The sequence below is a fragment of the Phascolarctos cinereus genome, unplaced genomic scaffold, assembly GCF_003287225.1.
Source record: "Phascolarctos cinereus isolate Bilbo 61053 unplaced genomic scaffold, phaCin_HiC Scaffold_1;HRSCAF=81, whole genome shotgun sequence".
In the NCBI taxonomy this organism is placed as follows: domain Eukaryota; kingdom Metazoa; phylum Chordata; class Mammalia; order Diprotodontia; family Phascolarctidae; genus Phascolarctos; species Phascolarctos cinereus.
In genome coordinates this window covers 274,415,603-274,436,239 of record NW_027555514.1, presented here as the reverse complement: position 1 = coordinate 274,436,239, position 20,637 = coordinate 274,415,603, and the positions used below count along the sequence as shown (strand labels likewise).

General features: G+C 40.0%; 1 protein-coding gene across 1 annotated transcript in view; it reads right to left on the bottom strand.

Annotated features, from left to right (window-relative positions):
- CUNH12orf75 (chromosome unknown C12orf75 homolog) overlaps positions 1-20,390 on the bottom strand; it is a 37,421-nt gene extending 17,031 nt beyond the window's left edge. The window contains exons 1-4 of the mRNA XM_020982413.2: positions 20,312-20,390; positions 18,788-18,837; positions 18,471-18,738; positions 5,669-5,693 (exon numbers count right to left, since the gene is read on the bottom strand). Coding sequence (XP_020838072.2) covers positions 5,669-5,693; positions 18,471-18,738; positions 18,788-18,837; positions 20,312-20,390 — 422 coding nt within the window. The remainder of the gene's footprint in view (positions 1-5,668; positions 5,694-18,470; positions 18,739-18,787; positions 18,838-20,311) is intronic.
- Positions 20,391-20,637: the final 247 nt, after the last annotated feature.

The window sequence follows — 20,637 nt, the reverse complement described above, 5'->3', positions numbered from 1 at the left end:
CTCATTTTAAGGATAGATAATGGAGCCATACAAAATTAGAACAGGGTACCTGGGGTTATGGTGAGATCCCCACACATGTAGGTCTACTACTTGGTGGGGATTATATGGGCAGGATTTTTACTATGGGTAAGGAATCAAATGATCTCTGACCTCCCTTGCAGCTCTGGAATGATATGATTCTATTGTCTTCTAATTCAATTTGCTAAGTCTACAATTATCCTTATATTTGTCTTTATTGACCTTTTTTTTTTATTCCAAGGCTGTTCTGCAGTAAGCCAATGACTTATTTTCTGCCCTTTAATTTACAGGGTTGTTCTGACAATTCAATGAGATGATATTTGTGAAGTACTAAGCTCAGTGCCTGGCACATAGTAGGCTTTTAATAGGTGCATGCCCCCCTCCCTTTTGCATCAGAGGCGTTGGCATAATCACAGATCTACTCTCACTAGTGATGCTTTAAGAGGCAGAAAGAACAGGCTGCAACAGTGAGGTTATTTCCATGTTTTCAATGCTGCCAAAGAGCATGATCTTATTTTTGATATATAAACAAACAAATTTAATAAAGTCCCTGAGATCCTAACCATAAAACTCAGACACCAGGCTTCTGGCCATCCAGCCTTCGGGATTGGTCCCAGACCATCAGGACTCCTGACCACCAGACAAAGGCCAGAGCATCTAATCCTGCCCAGCTCGGCTCTTCCCACCTCGCCACCAAGAAAACAAAATCAGCGTCCTCTCTGGAGTCTGGGGCACAGCTGCCCTGGTTATTGGGAAGAAGGTGACATCTTCAACCCTCTGATGACCAAACTTTCTCTCCTCCTTCTCCATTCAAAGTGCAGATTGTCTCTAGGCAGAAAGTCTTTTGTTCTACAGATTTTCCTTGATTCCTTACTCTTCAACCCTGTTCCTCTCATGTCACTCTTTCTCAGCCTTCCTTCCATTAGGCCTTCTGGAATCCCTTGTATCATTATCAAACTGCCCTTCATAGTAGACTATTTCCCCTCATAGTCCTTCCATCTTCTCACAATCATAGAAATCTGGCTCTTCCCCTCCTCTCAAGAAAAAAAAATTGCAGTCACCCTCTTCAGTCCCTGCTTGTCCACAAGTCCTTCTGGCCTTTGTTTTGTCTTCCTGTGCTCATTTTTAAAAAATACTTCAAATAACCTTCTTTTCTGATTTTTCTCTTTTCTTTCTTTCCTTTTCTTCATTCCTTCATGAGCTGATTAGAGGAGAGCTGTATCAGCAACGTTTGGCTCAGAGGGACATTCCCTAGAGTCCTAGAGGTAGGAGACCCAGAGCTCCGTCCCCACCTTCATTACCACCTAGCAAGCAGAGGTGACCTCCACTAGTGCATAGGTCCTCACCACCTGCCATGGAGGAATGGAGAACTGAAGCCAGACAACCCCTAAAGAACTCCCTGGAGAAGGGAGAAGATAGAAGCAGTTATGAAACTGAGCTCTGTCTACTAAGTGTTACATTATCTTCACCATTCAGCTGTGGCTTTATTTGAAGCTCCTTACTTTTAATGACCAATAAGAGATTTGTACTTTTCTCTATTTGGTGGCAGTCTGTTTAGCTATTAAAATGAGCATTAAAAGCTCTTTTTAATCTCTCAGATTGCCACCTTCCATGGCCTGACTCCCCCTCATGGCATCTGTTCAGTTGTAATACAGTTTTGCAAATCTTATTTTCAACAAAACTAAGAAAAGGGCTCTAGTAAGAATCCTTTAATGTATACTGTGAGTAGAAAAAACCAAAAACTGGATTTACTATATTTTACTTATGAAAGTACCACTTACGCTATATGTAGAGAAAGGCCTAAGATATGTGGAGGCCTGCCAAATTGAGATTAGGATGAGAAGTTATTTAATGATATCAAAAGTCCTGGGAAAAACTGATCCTGCTTACAAAACTTCCTCAAAAGGGACCAATGTCTTTGATTGGGAATCTCCTTCAGAGAAAGAGGAAATAGGAAATCACCTTCCCCCTTTTATATTGGGGTATGGTTAGGCTATAAATTTCATTCATCATTTGCCCTACTGAATTTCCATTTAAAATCACTGGGTTTTGCTCATTAGCAAGAAGTGGGAATTTGGCAGCAAGAGACTAGCTTTTTAAATGGTGCTCTATTGAAATGTGCTCTACCTAGGTTCACACATACCAATAACCTCCATGACGAGTTCAGTCAAGGCACATTATCCCAAGGTGTGGAGGGAACAGACAGAGGGGCCCTGTTCCTGCTTTTCAAGGAAGCATGTAGGACAGAAGAGGCAGCACACGGCTAGGGATGAGTAAATGCCGTTCCAGTTTTTGAAAAAGGTTAGAGGGATGAATTTTCTTTTTTTTTCTTTTTTTCTTTTTTCAGTTTACTTGCAGCACTTTTATTTTTCCTTACACAATGACGTGTTGGGCATTACAATTCTCAACTCTTAGGATGACTTACAAATTTTGGTATTCTACTGTCATGTGAGAACATTAAGGCAACGTACAAAAATCTTACATAAATTAACTAGATGCACAAATTTACAGGTTGTAAATGCAAACTTTTTTGCAACTCAAGGTTGAGTAACTTAGCCCCATGACATTGGGGGAAAACAGTGGGTTAAGGAAAAAAAAAACCTGGTTCCTAAGGCTTGAATATGTATTCCTGCTAGGATGGCAGCAAGACGCAGCACACATTTAATAAACTCTTGCCAGCCTTAGGAAAGAAATTCTGCAATAGAGGGCTGAATTTTCAAACTGAGCTTGACTTCATTCAGGGCAAAATTATAGATTTTGTTACAAAAATTATAAGATCATAATTTTCAAGCTAGAAGGGATTGTAGAGACAAGAAAGCCCATCCCTCTCATTTTACAACAGATAATAAAAATAGGTGACATTTATATTGTAGGCTTAAGGTTTGCAAAGCAGTTTATATAACAATATATATGTATATATACACATGTACATATTCAATGTGTGTATATACATATATGTATATATGCATAGATAGGCTGTGTATGTCTATATATTATATATATATATAATATATAGACATACACATGTATGCATAACCCCCTCTTGGATCACTTCCTTGTCATGGTGGAGGGGGCTTGCATAGCTCAGTGAAACTGTGAGCTATGACATGCAGGGTTACCCAAGACAGGTCATAGAGGAGAAATATGACAAAAGGTGATCTGCTGGAGAAGGAAATGGCAGACCACTCCAGTATCTTTGTCAAGAAAGCCCCGTGGGGCAGCTAGGTGGCGCAGTGGATAGATCACCAGCCCTGGAGTCAGGAGGACCTGAGTTCAAATCCGGCCCCAGACACATAACACTCACTAGCTATGTGGCTCTGGACAAGTCACTGAACCCCAGTTGCCCTCACCAAAAAAAAAAAAAAGAAGAAGAAAAAAAAGATAAAGAAAGAAAGCCCCATAGACAGTATTGGTATGCTATAGTCCACAGAATCATGAAGAGTCAGACACAACTGAACATCTAAACGACAACATGCATGCGTACCTACACATACATTTAAACTTTTTCATTTGATAAAAACCAGGCCCAAAAAATGTTAAATGAGGTAAGTCATAGGTAATAGAAACAGGATGTCCACCAAGGAGTTGATTTCAAATTCATTGCTCCCTCCATTATACCACACTGTCCCATTTTCCACATAAAAATCTGGATATTTATTATTTTGTCATGAAAATGCTATATTTTGAATTGAAAATTATTGTAATAGGGGAAGCAAATTCTGTTATTAAATAAATAGATTTTGAAATGTTATCTTGAAAGGTATCTAAAAAAAAGAGAACGCTTGTGAGCATTCACAAAAGAAAGCGAGGCTTTTTATCCTGCTCTAAATTCAGGTAAACTGCATTACATTATTGGACTCTTGCTCTAAATATAGCACAAGTGACCTATGTGCTCTTATTAATGTGTGACACTTCTATCATAAGAGATGCTGCTTATGTAGAATGGCACAGTGGACACAGAGCCAGCCTCGGGATCAGGAATATCTCAATTCAGGTCTCACTTCTAACATATTATGACTGTGAGACCTTAACAAAGCCACTTAACCTCTCAGTGCCCCCAGGCAACTCCCTAAGGCTAGGTGGCACCATAGTGGACAGAGCACTGAGTCTAGAATCATCTTCCTGAGTTCAAATCTAGCCTCAGACACTTACTCATTGTATGACCCTGCTTGCCTCAGTTTCCTCATCTGTAAAATGAGCTGGAGAAGGAAATGGCAAACCATTCCACTGTCTCTGCCAAGAAAACCACAAATGAGGTCCTGAAGAGTTGGACAGGACCGAAAATGACTGAACAACAAGATATACATCTGGTGAAGAAGTTTCCTCATGAGAAGTTCTTTATACCAATAAAATCATGGGATCATGGATCTGGCCTCTCTCATTCAAAAAAGTCAAATTCAGAAGTATAAGGTGCCATTCATAGGCTCTCATGAAAAAAAGGTGCACACAGGCTTTAGTAGTTCAAGCTCAATGAACCAACATGACAGGCAAAAAAAATAATCAACTGAAGCTGTATTGCTCGCTCCATAGTGTCACAGCATTGTTGTATTCTGCTTTGAGTAGACCACAGCTCAATGAGGGTGTCCAGTTCTGGCAGCCCCCTTTTAGGAAGAGCACCAACAGATTCAAGTGGGTCCAATGTGGGCCAACCAGAATGCTGAAGGAACTAGCAACTGAGCCATGTAAGGATGGACTGAAGGAGTTAGTTATGGTTTGGCTAGAGAACAGAAGCTTTAAGGAGAAGCCTTTACCTACTCGAAGCCTTATCATTTGGAAGAGAGATTCTTGTCCCCAGAGGACAAATTAAAAAAAAAAACAATGGTACATGGAGCAGAAGCAGCAGAAAGGTTCTGGGTCAAAAAAAGGAAAAACTTGTAAATGACTGAGAGCTTTCCCAAAGGGGAGTGGGCTACCCTGAGAAATAGGCACTTGGTGCCCTTTAACTTGATCCTGGAAATTTAGTATTTGAAGGATCCTCAGCAAACATCGAGTCTAAACCATAATTTGTCAAGAACATCATAGAAGGGTATTTCTGTTGATTTGTGGGTTAGACGAGCAGACCTCTGAGGTACCTTGGAATGCTAAAATTCTGTGAGTCCTACAAGTAGGAAGCATACTGTTGAGAATTTGGCCCAAAAATGATTCTACTTAAACTTTTATGAAAAAGTTCTTTAACTAAAAATCATTATTTCAACCCACCTTTGGTGAGCAGTTCATTCCATCATCACCCAGAGAGCTCACAACTAATGGGTGACAACAGGGTTAGACTTTCATACTTTATGAAATACAGTGGGGTTAGATGTGTTGTTATCCCTTGATGAATCATTTCTTTTTGCTAATGCAGGAGCTTCTACCCAAATCAAAGGAGAGCTTGACATGTTTGGCTTTCAGAAGAGAGATAGCCCTTTCTGATTAAATTTGAGATCAAGGCTGAGTCTAAAAATGTGAATCACAAACAATAACACACTGTTCTACAAAGAGTAAGTAAACTATAGCCATAAATCAGTGCAGTAATTTCCACACATGCCCAGTAGAGAAAGGAAGGTTGGTTGCATACTAGCCTTTCCACTTACACTGACATACACTCAACTTCTAATCAGTACGCTTTTCAAAAAACAAAGTGCATTAATATAAGATTTTAAGTACTTACGCATCTTTAGCAGCTCCAGCAGGACCTAAAATGTGGAAAAAGACAATAGCATTAGCATTAACCTGCTGCTCAGTTCAAAAAGTAAGCCCCAATCATGCACTAAAATTACATTACAGTAGACAATTTAATCTAATAGCCATTAATATTTGAGAAAAAGGGAGCAAAAAATGATTGATAAAATCCAAATCTGAATTTAGTTTTGACTGGTTTCTGATGACTGGTAGAGAATCACTGGATCCTACAAATGAAGTTCCTATAGATCAAGAAACTGGTGGATTTTCAGCAATAATGTTGTTATGTCTCAAGTCATGCTTCCTTCAGGCACTATGTGCTATAGAATTGCTTTATGTTATAATGAACAATTATAATTATTGTATTATATTATATTATATTATATTATATTATATTATATTATATTATATTATATTATATTATGTTATATTATGTTATATTATGTTATATTATGTTATATTATATTATATTATATTATATTATATTATATTATATTATATTATATTATATTATATTATATTATATTATATTATATTATATTATATTATATTATATTATATTATATTATATTATATTATATTATATTATATTATATTATATTATGTCATATTTATTAATCAGACTTGCCTGGTAGAAAACCTGGTTGAAGCCTATAATCACCGCTCTTTTTCTATATATACTGATCATTTCTTTTTCCTTTCAAAAAGATCTTGTTTAAGGATATAGTCTATATTCAAACTCACACAGTTTATATTTTCCACTTGTATTAGTACTAATATATAAAGCAGAAATAGAGGCATAGTAAGGAATCAAAGTAACAGAAAGTACATTTTGACCTGAAAGTGAGCGATTTCAGACAATTACATTGTTTAACATCACTGGGGCAGATAGTCTTACGGACAAATGTTTCTCTGTGACCTAATCAGTCTATATTACAATTTTATAAGAAGGGAATCACGGTGGCAAATTATCTTTCAAATATTTTTCATTTTCACAAAATTACAAATATGTGAGTTGTTACTAGCTAAATGATGAGATAGTTCTGAACCTCAATGTTAAGGACATATTTATTTTCCTTTAAAAGAATGAAGTAGTCAGATGCTGTTGTACTGAGTAATGCTGACTACAAAAGGCTTCTCTGATCATAGTACTTTGTCAAGAATATCCAACTCAAATAATATTTTACTGGAAGCCCTCATAGAAGAACTACCAAACCAGATTTTAAAAAAAAAAATATTTCTTCAATTTCTCCACATTAGCTCAATGGTGGCTTAACACTACATCTCAAAAATGTGAATATTTTATGCGCCATTAAGAGTTTCACGATATAATTATCAATTAATAACTTGGCACCTTTTAGACATTGGCATGGAGGATGTCATGAGTTCCCCTCTCTCCTCACTGCCAGTCAGAACAACAGTTATTAGAAAAAGGCAGAGTTGGGGCAGCTAAGTGGCACAGCAGATAGAGCACCGGCCCTGAAGTCAGAAGGACCTGAGTTCAAATCCAGTCTCAGACCAAACACTTGACACTTACTAGCTGTGTGACCCTGTGTAAGTCACTTAACCCTAATTGCCTAAAAAAAAAGGCTAAGTTATGGCCCAGTAGGACTTTGTGTTGCCACCAGGGAAGGACATTCATGATTCCAAAACAGTCTTTCCTTAAAAAGCTAAAGAACCCACCATAACTATCAAATGTAACTCAGAACTCATATTGTAGGAGATACACTTTTGCCTCCAATATCCAGGGGAAATTAAGGAGTAAACAATTGAGGGGAAGCAGCTTTTGTTGAGCTCTCTGACATATGCCTTCCTAAAACAAAAGCAAGGGAAAGGTATAGGAAATAATTCCATAGGGCTTCCACTCTCTTTTCTGGTGGAAGCCAAACCGCCACCTTTCTCTCTGGCAATATCTCTCCAGGGCTTTCTCTTTTTTTTGTAAGCAAAGCAGCATCCTGAGTCTCCCCAACTATCTGACTTGCTTTCAAGCAAGACCTTTACCTTATTGTCTCCCTCTCTGCTAAACCAGTAGCTCAGTCACTTATCTATTTACCTCTTTCTCTGCCTTCTTTTCCTATTTGTTTTTAGCATTTGGATCAGTCAAGCCATATGACCTTGTGTCAAGCAAGTCCAGTGGGGTTTTCATGCCACAGAATGGGGTGCCCATTCATACCACAGAAGAGGTATGAATGCGTAACTGAATCTCCTATTTGCAATTTTGCACCTTGAAGGTTATATTAAAAATTATATTCTCAACTTACATGATGTTTTCATTGAGATATATATTTATATTGAGCCAAGAATTTTCCCCAAAGTCAAAGTCCTCTCTGCATGAGAAAGGTATGTCTCTGTCACTGAGTGAAATTCAACCCACCATGATGCTTGGTCACTTTCTCAAAATTCAAAAAATTTACAACTAAGCTGAGAAGGGAATCTCTTTCTAGAACAACATTCATGAGAAGCCCATGAGACCCAAAGCTAAAAGCACTTTTTCTTTCCTAAAAAAGAAATATGGTAAACTCCAATCATACAAAATCTGAAAAAGGAGAAAGCTCAAATAACCAAATTACTTTCTGGGCGTTATGCAATTATTCACGTTCCTAATGATAACCTAAACAACCTAGAACCCAGAGATTCTTAACAGTTTTTGTGCCATGGAATGCATCAGTGGTGTAGTGAAACCTATGAAACCCTTCTCAGAAGAATGTTTTTAAATATTGATGGAAATACTAAATTTCAGTTAGAGGTTAATGAAAATAAAGATAAAAGATCCTCAAATTCAAGTATATGGACCCATCGAAATCTATCCTTGGACTCCTTGGAAGTACAGATTAAGAATCTCTGACCTAGGGGGATACTGAAGTGCTCCATAAATCATCAAAAGTTAAGCTGCATTCCATTTGATTCAGCATATATTTCTCCAGCATCTATTTTTCCCAACACTATACTAGACAGTACAATTTTAGTACTGAGATTGTTTTACTATATTCTAATTCTTTTAAAACCCATCAGCTCATCAGAATACCAGTTAACCCCAAATACCCCATTTCCCAACCACCATGGATAAACATTTGACAAATCAATTTTCCTCCTCCAAAAAGTTTCTTTCTAAAAAGCAATATGGGGCATAATTAGCATTTTTCAAAATCAAGCCTAATGGAATAGAGTCTACATTTCAGGATCCTAGATGTAAATCTCTTGGGAAACATTAAAACACACCAGCTGGAAAGCACCTAATTAGTTATGGCAGCATTTTTAACATTATAATAGATGCATGCTACATCTTATTTCTTATAGGCAGATGTTTCTTTGTGACCTAATCAGTCTATATTATAATTTTACAAGAGGAAGGGAATCATGGTGGCTAATTTTCTTTCAAATATTTTTTGTTTTCACAAAATTATCAAAGTATAATCTGTTCCTAGATGAATGATGAAATAGTACTAAATCACAATGTTAAGGAAACATCTCTTCTCTTTTAAAAGAATGAAGTAGTCAGACACTTTTTACACTGAGTAAGACTGACCATAAAAGGCTTCTTTTGATCACTGCACTTTGTCAGGAGTATCTAATTTAAATAATATTTTACTGAAAGCCCTCATGGAAAAATTAATTACCAAACCAGATTTTAAAAAATATATATTTCTTTTCTGAAACTGGCAGGTGACGCTATCTTCTCTCTACAAGATTACTATCTGGGATTGAAAAATGCTTGAGACTTATACCGAATATCCTTCTTCCAACATAAATGATTATACCTATAGTTATTAGTGTTTTATGGGAAATAATAAAAAGTGGCAGGAAACTTTCCCCCCTTTGTTTCATAAATATAAGAACTGTAAGAAGAAACTCTATGAACTATAAGAGGAAAGATGCTTCTGTGAGCCATATAAATATAGCTAGAAAAATGACAAAATCCTTTTGAACCTCAGGTTTGTTATCGCAGCTAGAAGCCCTATAATCAATCAGCTATGCTATTAAATCTCAGGTTAGTAAGTAAAAGGAAAAAACATACTCTAATCAGGCCAATGTTTGTTTTTCAACAAACCATTAGAAGATATAGATTTCCAAGTTATTTCTTCAAATACCTTAAAGGGAAAAAAGACCTATGTGCCTAAGATATACGTGTATAATAAGCTTAGAAAAAATAGCTTTGTTCAGAGTTGTCCTTGTTTACATGCTGTATTTTTACTATGCAAAAAAAAATTCAAATAAAGGTCAAACAGCTTGCAACCAAAGATAACACTAGCTTCATGTGTATATAGATATAAACCATGCAGAGAGATTACTCCTCCACAGTGAGATGAGGATGTCGAGCCCAAAATTGGGAACATATTCTATTAAAATGGCCTTTAACATGATTGAATTGTTCAGCCGTAACAACTGATGTACTGTGAATTCTACTAAAAGAGATGATAGAAATGGATGGCAATGAGCTGAACCTACTCAAGCCCACGGATCCCACAACCTGCTTGTTTCTGCAGGTTACCTGCTGAAAGCACCCAGCTAGCTAGTAGCCACAGAGATCACCTGGCTACTTCCACTTGGGATGTCTCACTGTCTTCTGGAGGGAAGAGGGGGGAGAGCAGATGCCTTGCACAAAGTAGATGTAAATTTCCTTTGTATGGAAATGCTTGTTGGATCACATCACTTCAAACTCAAACTTATCCTCATTCTCCAAAAGCCAGATTCGCCCATCTTTATTAGTGAATCACCATTGACCCAAATGCCCAGACCTAAAATCTTGGGGGCAGCTAGGTGCCACAATGGATAGAGTACTGGCCCTGGAGTCAGGAGGACCTGAGTTCAAATCCCAGTCTCAGATACTTGATACTTAACTAGCTGTGTGACCCTGAGCAAGTCACTTAATCCCAGTTGCCTCACCAAAAAAAAAAAAACCCATCTTGGAATCACCTCTCACTTCTTTCCCATTCCGCCTGCATACCCAGCCAGAAACTGAGGCTTCCTAAAGGCCTTGTGCCCATCCCTTCATCTGAATTCCCCCATGCCACTTTAATCTTCACCTTCTATTACCTCACCCAGATTTCTGCAAAAGTCTCCTTTGGACCTAGGGTCTTTAATTCTTGATTCTCCTCCCTCTAACTCAGCCTGAAACCCTGAACCTTGCTTAACACTCCATTTAACTCTTCTTCTTTTTTCAGTATATTTATTGTTTACTTTTAACATTTTTTTCTTTTCAAATTTTGAATTCTAGATTCTCTTCCTCCCTTCTATCCCTCCCCCACCCACTGAGAAGGCAAGCAAAAAGATATCAATTATACATGTGAAATCATGCAAAACATTTCCATATTAGCCATATCACAGTAGCTAGACAGATAAAGAGAGAAAATTATTCAATTTGCCCTCAGAGTTTGCCCTCATTTCTCTCTCTGGAGGTGAATACCATTGTTTTCATGAGTCCTTTGGAGTTGCCTTGGAACATTATAATAATCACAGCAGCTAAGTCTTTCACAGTTGACCATCATTACAACATTGTTATTACTGTGCACAATGATCTCCTGGTTCTTCTCACTTCACTTTGCATCAATTCATTTAATTCTTGATAATTTTGTTTTACTGTTGTATAGTGTCTGTCTTATCTCCCCAATTAGAAGTCCTTTGCAGGCAGAGGACCAAAACAGATAGTGTCTGTCTCCTGCAACGAAAGTTCTGAACACATACTAGGCACTCCATAAATACTGGATGAATTATCGATTCAATTTAGGCATGAGCAAAAACAAAACAGTCCCTTCCCTCAAAAACTTTACATGGGAGGAGAGGGAGGGGGCAGAAAAAAACAGATAAGTCAAGGCAAATCTGGAGAGACCTAGCAAAAAGGGATAGCCAACTGAGCTTGAATGGAGCAATGGATTCCAAGAGCCTCAGATGTGACCTTAAGCTAGGCCTGAACTTAAGGAGAGAGTTTGCAACCAATTTGTAGTTAATTTAGGTTTGTGGATAGCCAAACCCATACCGCTGAGGTCTGAAACCAAACCCAGTTACTTCAAAGGCTGAATTGTCAGTCCAGATGACTGTGGACATTTAAGAGGATTAATAGCCAAAACTCCTCCTTAAATTATTTCTACACAAATAATAGCAGAATTATCTCAGAAACATTCTGACCACAAGCCTTCACAAAAATAGAATACAAAGAGTTGCCAAATGCATGATCACAGCTAATCAATCAGTTCAAAAAATCACGGGCAGAATGCTTTTGTAACAGCTCCATTATGACACACTTAGAAATGTGCCATGTTGATATGGACCAAGTCAACCATTCAGAGGTTTGAGAACATTCAGACCTTGCGTGTCATTTCCCCATGTTTTCATTAAGATGCTTACACAGTGTCCCACTAGCTATAGCCTAAAGAAATATGACTAGATGAAAAGGGCCCTGACTGGCTGTTTGGACAGCACGAGCCTAACGTGGAGGGTTGCTCATCCATCCACTTAGCCCCTTAAGGATTAAATAGAGGAAAAGAAGGAGCTGAATTGCCTTTATTTAATAGCTGATTGCCTTTTGAGAGAGACAGAAAGAGACAGAGCAGGTGTAATTCTCTCAGATGTAATGATTTTTAAATTGATTCTTCAATCAAGACATTTTTATAGACAAAGCAAGGGAAAGGTCAAGCTAATTAATTGGATTTTCAGAAGTCACTAAAAAGAAAATAATTCCATAAAGATACCAAGCCTTCACAATGCATTTCTAGGTTGGGGGGAAGCTAGTTCCTAACCCCAGAAAGTGATAATGTCCTAAAGCATTAGGACATAGAGTGTTTTCATTGTTTTATTTCAACGCATGTGAATATAGTGGCCCTCAGTTCTATCTAGGTTGAAAACTCAGCTCCTCTGGGGAAGCTTCCTCAATTCAAACTGTTCTGGTCACTCCTTTAAATGAGGTCCCTTTGGCACTTACACATAGCTAGGTGATAGCACTGGAGATAGAAGAAAAAGCGTTCTAAAGCTTGGAGGAGCCCAAGCCTAAAGTTACTTGGGTTTCTTCCCTTTCTGAGTTCAAATCCCACTTCAGACACTTGCCAGCTTTGTGATTCTGGGCAAGTCACTTCACCACTGTCTACCTCAGTTTCCTCAACTGTAAAATGGAGGTTGCTGAGAGGATCAAATGAGATATTTGTAAAATTCTTAGCACAATGCTGGGCTTATAGTAGGTGTATAACAAATGCTTCCTTCCTTCCTCCCTCCATACTCAATTTATATTAAGCTATTACTTTCTTTGATTTCAGTCTCCCTGACTATTGACTCCTCTAGACAGGGAATCAAATCTTGGGATTTTAGAACTAGAGGAATCCTAAGAGTTTAAATAGTGTAACCCCTTCATTTTCCAGGAGTTGGGGCCCAGACAACTTCACCTAAAGTAAGCCAAATGGCCTCGTAGTCGATAAGATCGACTCAGATTATCTAACTTCCAATCCATCACTGCTCCAATTTGGAATATTTTTATTTCTTTACCTCACCTGCCCCCAAATACTTTATAATGTAGTGCCTGGTGAACACATGTTCAATAAACGATTGTAAAGTAATACCAAATTCACAGAAATACTTTTTAGGGACAACTTCATCTTGGCCAACGATGGTGATTATGTATGGTGAACTCTACCTAAGCAGCAATTATCCAGTGTTCAAGTCACTTTTCTTAGGAGTCCTCTAGGGTGCATAGCATACTGGGTCATGTTATTTCTTCTTCAGTTCAAAAGTGAAATAGGACTATGAGGTAAAACAAACCTGCCTCAATTAACTAGAACAAAGTAACATGGGCTGGGAGGAGAGAGGAAGAGGACGAAAAGTCATCCAGGATTCCTCAGGTCAAGTCGTGTCTAGGACTTGAAATGAAGACTTCTGGTTCATCCATATTTGGGAGACACTGAAAAACTTGCATATGCCTTCTTTGAAAAGAGATGTTTCTAAAAATAAAAAAGTAACCTAAAGATAAAATTTATTTTTTGAAAAGAAGATAGCTGCTTCTAAATTTAATGTAGAAAAATATTTATGGAAGCCAGGTGGCACCATGGATAGAACATGAAACTTGGAGGCAGGAAGACCTGAGTTCGAATCCTAACTCAGACACTTACTAATTGTTGTTCTTTGTACTTCGTTCTCAGAGAGGACCAATGACATCACAACGAGTGATGTCTTGACGTGTGTGTGAATTGGATTAAGGTGAGGAAGAGCTTGGAAAAATCGTCAGCCTTACTCTCTCCTGCAGAGTCATCAGAGCCCAGTGGCAGGGCAAAAGTCCAGATGATTGGTGATGGCCCAGGGTGCACTGGGGGACAATCACTCTCTGCCTCAGTTTCTCCTTCTGTAAAATAGGGATAATAGTGGTACCTACCTCCAGAGTTGCTATAAGGATTAAAAGAGCTAATATTTAAAATACTTTGAAAGCCATAAAGTGCTCACTAAATGTTGGTTTTGATAATGACCATAATGATGGGAGCTCTTGCACTTAGAAGTATTTGAAAATTAAGTGCAGAGTTTTCTGGAACATCTCAGATAGATAGCTAGATAACTATAAACCTCAAAACATCTGATTCTTATGGCAGTTTAAGACTTTTTTGGCTAGGCAATGGGGTTAAGTGACTTGCCCAGGGTCTCACTGTTCGTAAGTGTTATGTGTCTGAGTCCACATTTGAACTCAGGTCCTCCTGAATCGAGGGCCAGTGCGCCACCTAGCCGCCCCTAGTTTAAGACTTTTTAAAGGTTGTTTTTATTTTTTTTTTAATTCAGAGGGCAGAGGGGAAGGGAAGGGGACAAGTATTTATTAAGCACCTACTATGTGCCAGGTATTGTGCTAACAGCTTTACAAATATTATTTCACCGGGTACTCACAGCAACCCTGGGAGGTAGGTGTTGTTATCATCTGCTATTATGATTTCCATTTTACTGTTGAGGAAACTGAGGCAGACAGTAGTTAAGTGACTTGCCCAGGGTCACACATCTAGTAAGTGCCCACGGTAGAATTTGAACTCAGGTCTCCCTGACTCCAGTCCAAGTGCTCTACCTCCTAAATCAGATTAATTATTTAATTTGCTTCAGGTACTTTTGAGGCCTCAAAATGACAGCATGTAAACACTTAGCTGATACTTTACTTGATATTTCTGATAAAAATGTTCAAGTGAGAAGAACATCCGTATCTCTGTGTTGTGCTTTTTTTTTTCCCATCTCATTTTTCTCATCGTGGCCCATTTCCTTTCTGGAAGCAAATTCCCTACCACCAGCCAACAAACAGCATCAAAGCAGTGATGAGCAAGCCCTGAAGCCAGCCAGCCAGCTGGATTCTCAAGCAGGGAAATGTTTGGGAAGTGACTTCTCAGATGCAAGGGCAGATTCATCAAAGAGGTGATGCAATGACTCTCTGCTCACTGTGTTTTTCCTTCATGTTCCACAGAGTGGACTCCCTAGCTTGTTTGTTGGAAAGAAAGTCATTTGTGGTAGATCGAAAACAAGGGAAGGAAAGAGTGTGCTTTTCTGTGCGGCGTCCTTCCTAAACAACAGCAGACGCTGATGACCCACTCACCAACAGGACCGAGACTCTGAATTCTTATCCTAATAAAAATGTGCTTCCCTTCACATCCTAGAGGATAGGGTTTTTTTGAAAAGTTCTGCAAACCACAATTTTGTAACTCAAGTCAGTTTCCCATTGGCTTACAAATTCACGAATAACATCGTCATTTTTGACTGACGTTCAAAGTGGCTCCTGTCACACATCTATAAATGTATTCTCTCCCCAGTCCAATGAATGACTATTTCTTAAGGGCTCACCATGTGTGAAGCACTATGCTAAATCCTAGAGATACAAAGAGAAAAGTGGAAAAGTCTCTGCTCTCAAGGAGCTTATATTCTGATAGGGAGAAATGAGAGATAAAGAAGGTTTCCGCTGCAAGTCAGATGGAAAAGCCTCTTAGAGCATAGCAGCAAAACTATCATTCATCATCTTTCATGTCATTCCCAGTAATAAAACCATACGGGTAGCTTTGTTTTCCCACCGAGTCAGTCTACTAACTAATTGTCTAAAAACAATCCCTTCGATATATTGCTTTAGATCATTTTTAACGGAAACTAGTAGCTTGTCTTTTTATAATGCCAATAATCATCTCAATGAATGTCTTTAAAATTTTTGGTTTTCTTACAGGGTAGTAAGATGAGTTTGCACTGAGACATCCATACTTTTCCACCCAGTTCCCCTGGTGGCCAAGGGCACGCAAGTGCGAGAAAGCTAGCCAACATTAAGGGTGTAGCTAACCAGCCCCTTTAGAGATCAGATGGGGTCTCAGCACCATGCTCCTAGTTGACCATTCTAACTGCTATATAACTCTGGGATAGCTACTCCCCAGTGGCTTTCTGAAATCCACAAGGCTGGAAATTTAACTGGCAATGAGACGGAATTAAGATTCTTATCAATGGGTGGACAAAGGTCCTCACAGCAATGCTTTTATATCTCTATCTATCTATCTATCTATCTATCTCTATATCTACATCTATATCTATATATCTGTATATATACCTATATATAGATACATAGATATACCTAGCTTTAACTACTTCTCTTAAGACTAAAATTTCATATAGATTTTCAATCTTGACCAAAAAGGACCCAAAATCCTTCTTTCTTCTCAAGTTAGAACCAAGATATGTAATCACTGACATCAACAAGGAATATATTTTTTTCCGATTAACTGGCAAAATGCCTGAGTTCATCCTACTAAAGACTACAAAATAAGGTTCAGAGTATTTCACTGTATCCTCAGCTCTTTAGAGTGAATTAAAATAAGTGACTCGCCCGAGGTTACAAAATCATTGGTAGAGCTCTTAGCTGGCTGCCAGTGGCACACTGCAGTAGCAGGCAGCTATTTGCATATACTGGACAGGTTATGACATGACATTTGACATATCTGAATGAAATAAAATAAGAGCAGTCATAGAAAGGGGAAATGAAATGCGTCACATGGGTAGATAGCACCCAAAGCAGACCTTGCCTATCAGAAATCATAAGAAGCTAGCTAGATAAAGTAGGAGGGATAGAATTGAGGAGAGGTCATTTAACACATGAGCTGGCTGGCCCTCAGAACTGTGGGAGACTTCTGCCAACCAAAACAAGTGTTGAAAAGAGAATTGTCAGCGATCTGTTTTAAACAAAAAATATCAACAGCAAGTGTCTGTTAATTTTTTTAAAAGCTCTATCACACATTGTTTATATCCCAATAAAACCTTAATATTTCACATCTTCTTTCTTAATCAGAACCCCAGGCACTTTCCCTACTTACTTAATGACCTTTTCCATAAAGTCTGATCTCCCAACCACCACCACTTCTCACTGTGTTACTGTAAGAGACTAATCTTTACAGGCAGCAGGAGTGCTGACAAGTCATTTTTTGTCTTCTGCTTTCCCCTAATGCTACCCACCCTTCACCTGCCAAAATCATCCTGGGTTCCTCTGCTGTACTTTTCCAGTGTCGGCATCAAAGTAGGTAATGTTCTGTTCTTGGGTGTGAGAAACACAGGTCTTGGCAAGAGTGCGTATGTTTGGGGGAAATGAGGAGGAATGGGAAGGAGGATGAAGAAGGGACTGCTTTCCTCAGTAGGATTTTCAGATTACATGGAAACTCTCAATCTCTAATCCCAGACACCAAGCATTCCTCTTCCCACCCCTGAATGGTCATATGCCACAGATTTCCCGCTGGAAGGCAAGCTAGAGATAACCGATTCTATCGCCTTGTTTTCCAGATGGGGAAACCTGAGGTCCAGAGGATTGTGAAAGAGGATTTGGAGTGAGGTGCCTGGGTTGTCTTCTTATTTTACTACCAGGATGAACTTACGCAAATCACTGTTCTCTATGGACCTCAGTTTCCCCCTGTGAAAAATGAGGGGGAGGCTAGAGAAATAGCCAGAAATTCAAATAAACGTTTATTTTGTGCCTACTATATACAAAGTGTTGTGTTTTCTAAAGTCTTCTTCCCACTCTAAAATCTTCAAACCAGACCTTACCAGGAAAAGTAACTTGTCCAGATCACCCAGGCAGACAGCAGCTCAGGCATAGAGCTTGGTCTCAAACCCAGTGCCCCTGCCTCCCAATCCATAATGTCATTGCAAGCAAACCCCATCCCACCCTTGGCCAGGAACCCCCGTGCCCCTGAAATGCAATTCTATCTCTTTCCAGAAACAGTGCTGCCCCTTGGAAAATTAAAAGAGAGAGGATGGATGCCTCTGTAACCCTCCTCATGATCTTCTTTTCATCCCTAACCAAAAAAGAAAAAAAAATGGTGCATTAAATAGAGCTGTGGACTTGGAATCAGCAAATCAGAGGGTCCTAGATCTAGAGTGGAAGGAGACCTCAAAGGCCATTCGGTCCCAGCCCCTCTTTTTACAGATGAGGGAAGTTAGGCGTGGAGAGGTCACAGCTCTAAGGGTGAAGGGAAACTCAGAGACTATACAACCCCCCTCATTTTACGGATGAGAAAACTGAGTAAGAGAAAGACTAGTGCTCTAAAGCCCGAAGAGACCTCAAAGTCCATCCAGTGTCACCCCTTCATTTTACGGAGGAGGAAACTGAGACCTGGGGGAGGGAAGTGACTTGCCCAAGGTCACACGGATAGTACTGGACAAAGCCTGATCACTCTGGCTTCAGTTCGAATCCCGGCTACGGTCCTGCCCGGGGGGACTGGCTGACCTTGGATGCTGCGTTCCCTCCCGGTCCCTGGGCCTCAGTTTCCCTGCCTGTCTGATGGGAGGGAGAGTGAGAGTGGAGATGAAGGTCCCTCCTTCGCCCGCCTCACCTCGGGCCGCGCTGGCGCTGGTGGCTGTGGAGTTTCCGCAGCCCATGGCTCCCGCTCGGGCTCCCGCTCCGGCTCCGCTAGCTCCGGGACCCGAACCAGGACCAGGACGCAGCTGGCGGGGCGGCGTCTGGCCGCAGCGGAGGGGGAGGAGGGGCCGGGAAGGGCTGGAGGAGGGAGAGGATGGAGGGGGACGCCGCCGCTGCCGCAGCCGCCTCCCACCCTGGACCAGGACTCCCCCTCCCGCTCCAGCTCCGGCTCCGCTCCCGGCTCAGCCAGATGGTCAGGGAAGCAGGGAAGCCCGGGCCGCGCCCCGTCACCGGGGGGAACGGCGCCAGCCAATCCGAGGCCCCGCCGCCGCTGATTGGTTCTACAGGAGAAGGGCCGAGAGTTTGAAGATGGAGGGGGCGGCCCCCTCTGGAGGAGGAGAGGATGGAGACCCAGGGGTGCCTTGGGAGACTGAAACGAGGGAGTAGCGCAGCCCATCTCGTGGGTATGCGTGGTTTCTGTGCGTGTATAATGCATGCACGTGTCTAGTGAGGGTGGGGGCGTGTGTAGATGTGAGTGGGAGCGGGAGTATTTGTAGGTCATGTGTATCGTGAGTACATAGTGTCGCTGAAAATACAGCATATGTGTGGAGTATGCACGTTTATAGTTTATAGCGTTGGCTGTATGTGTGTGCCTTTGTGCCTAGAGTACGTGTGATGAAACAGGAGTGGTAGCATGTGTGATTCTTGTGTCTAATGTGTGTACATTATCTATGTGGGTACATGTATGTAAGTCTGTAGATGTGGTAGTAGGAATGCATTGTGTGTACAGGACTTCTGTGTTAGGTAGAGCCTAGGAGCAGGAGTTCAAATACAGCCTTAGACACTTACTAGCTTTGTTACCCTGGGCAAGTCACTTAACTTCTATCTGCCTCCGTTCCCTCAACTGTAAAACAGGGATAATAATAGCACCTACCTCCCAGGGTGGTTGGGAGAATCAAATGAGATAATATTTGTATAGCACTTTGCAAATTTTAAGGTGTTATGTAAATGCTGCTAGCTATCTCTTATTACCATCAAGTAGCTGTTTTGTAGAGCGGTAGGTACATGGTGTACGTGTATAATGTGTAAGAGTGAGTGGTAGCATTGTGGTTTGTGAAAGTGTATGCTTGTTTCTGTATTTGTATCTTTGTCGTGTCTGTATGCTAGTGTACATGTGATGCACATGTGTTCATATGTATAGATCTGGTGAGGGTACATTTTGTGCGTGTGCATTTTGTGTTTGATCTCGGTATACAGACAGTGTGAATATCTTGTGTCTTTGTGACATTCATGTAGGAGGGTCAGAGGATTTCGACCTGGAAGGGGGCTGAGAAATCATCTATTCTGATTAATTCCTTTTCAGGTGAAGCAATTGAAGCTTAGAAAGGGTAAATACTTCACCCAAGCTGACACTATTATTCAAACCCACAACCTCTGACTTTAAGTCCAACACTCTTAGTTTATGTATTTGCATCGTGCATACATAGCTTCTGTGTGTGTGTGTGTGTGTGTGTATAACATGTATGTTGTGGGTGGTGTACACATATAGGTTATATATCCTCTATGTATAGATTTGGGGGAAGGTAAAAAATTTGTATGTGTTGTATGTATAATCTGCGCGTGTAAATTGTGTTAGTGTTTGTGGGTCATGTGGTCTATGTATATGGGGTGTTTGTCATGTGTTTGCTTATTGTAGGTATATGGTAAATGTGTATAAGGTATGTATCCTTTGCATCCATATGTCATATGGTATGTGAGGAGAACAGATGTGAAAAAGCATGTAGAAGAACCAATTCCTGTTCCACTCCCCAATACCTTGGGATACATATGTCACCTCCTCATTGAGAGCCGCATACTGGGGCTTGCGATTGGTTAAAGACACTGTAGCATCCATAAACCAATAAACCAAGGGAAACTTCCTGTTCCCCACTTTTAAAAAGTATGTCTGCCCCTGACAATGGCTAACATTTCCTCTCCCTCTTCCTGTTTCCCTTCATTTCTGGGGACTGAAATCAAAATCCAGGGATCCCCCAATCTAAATCCAGGACTGAAAGCGGAAGAGATGACTTTCATCCCATTAGACTTCCACCAAGCATAAGAAACCTCTTTTCCACACTGGCTGCTGTCTGACTTGAACCCTA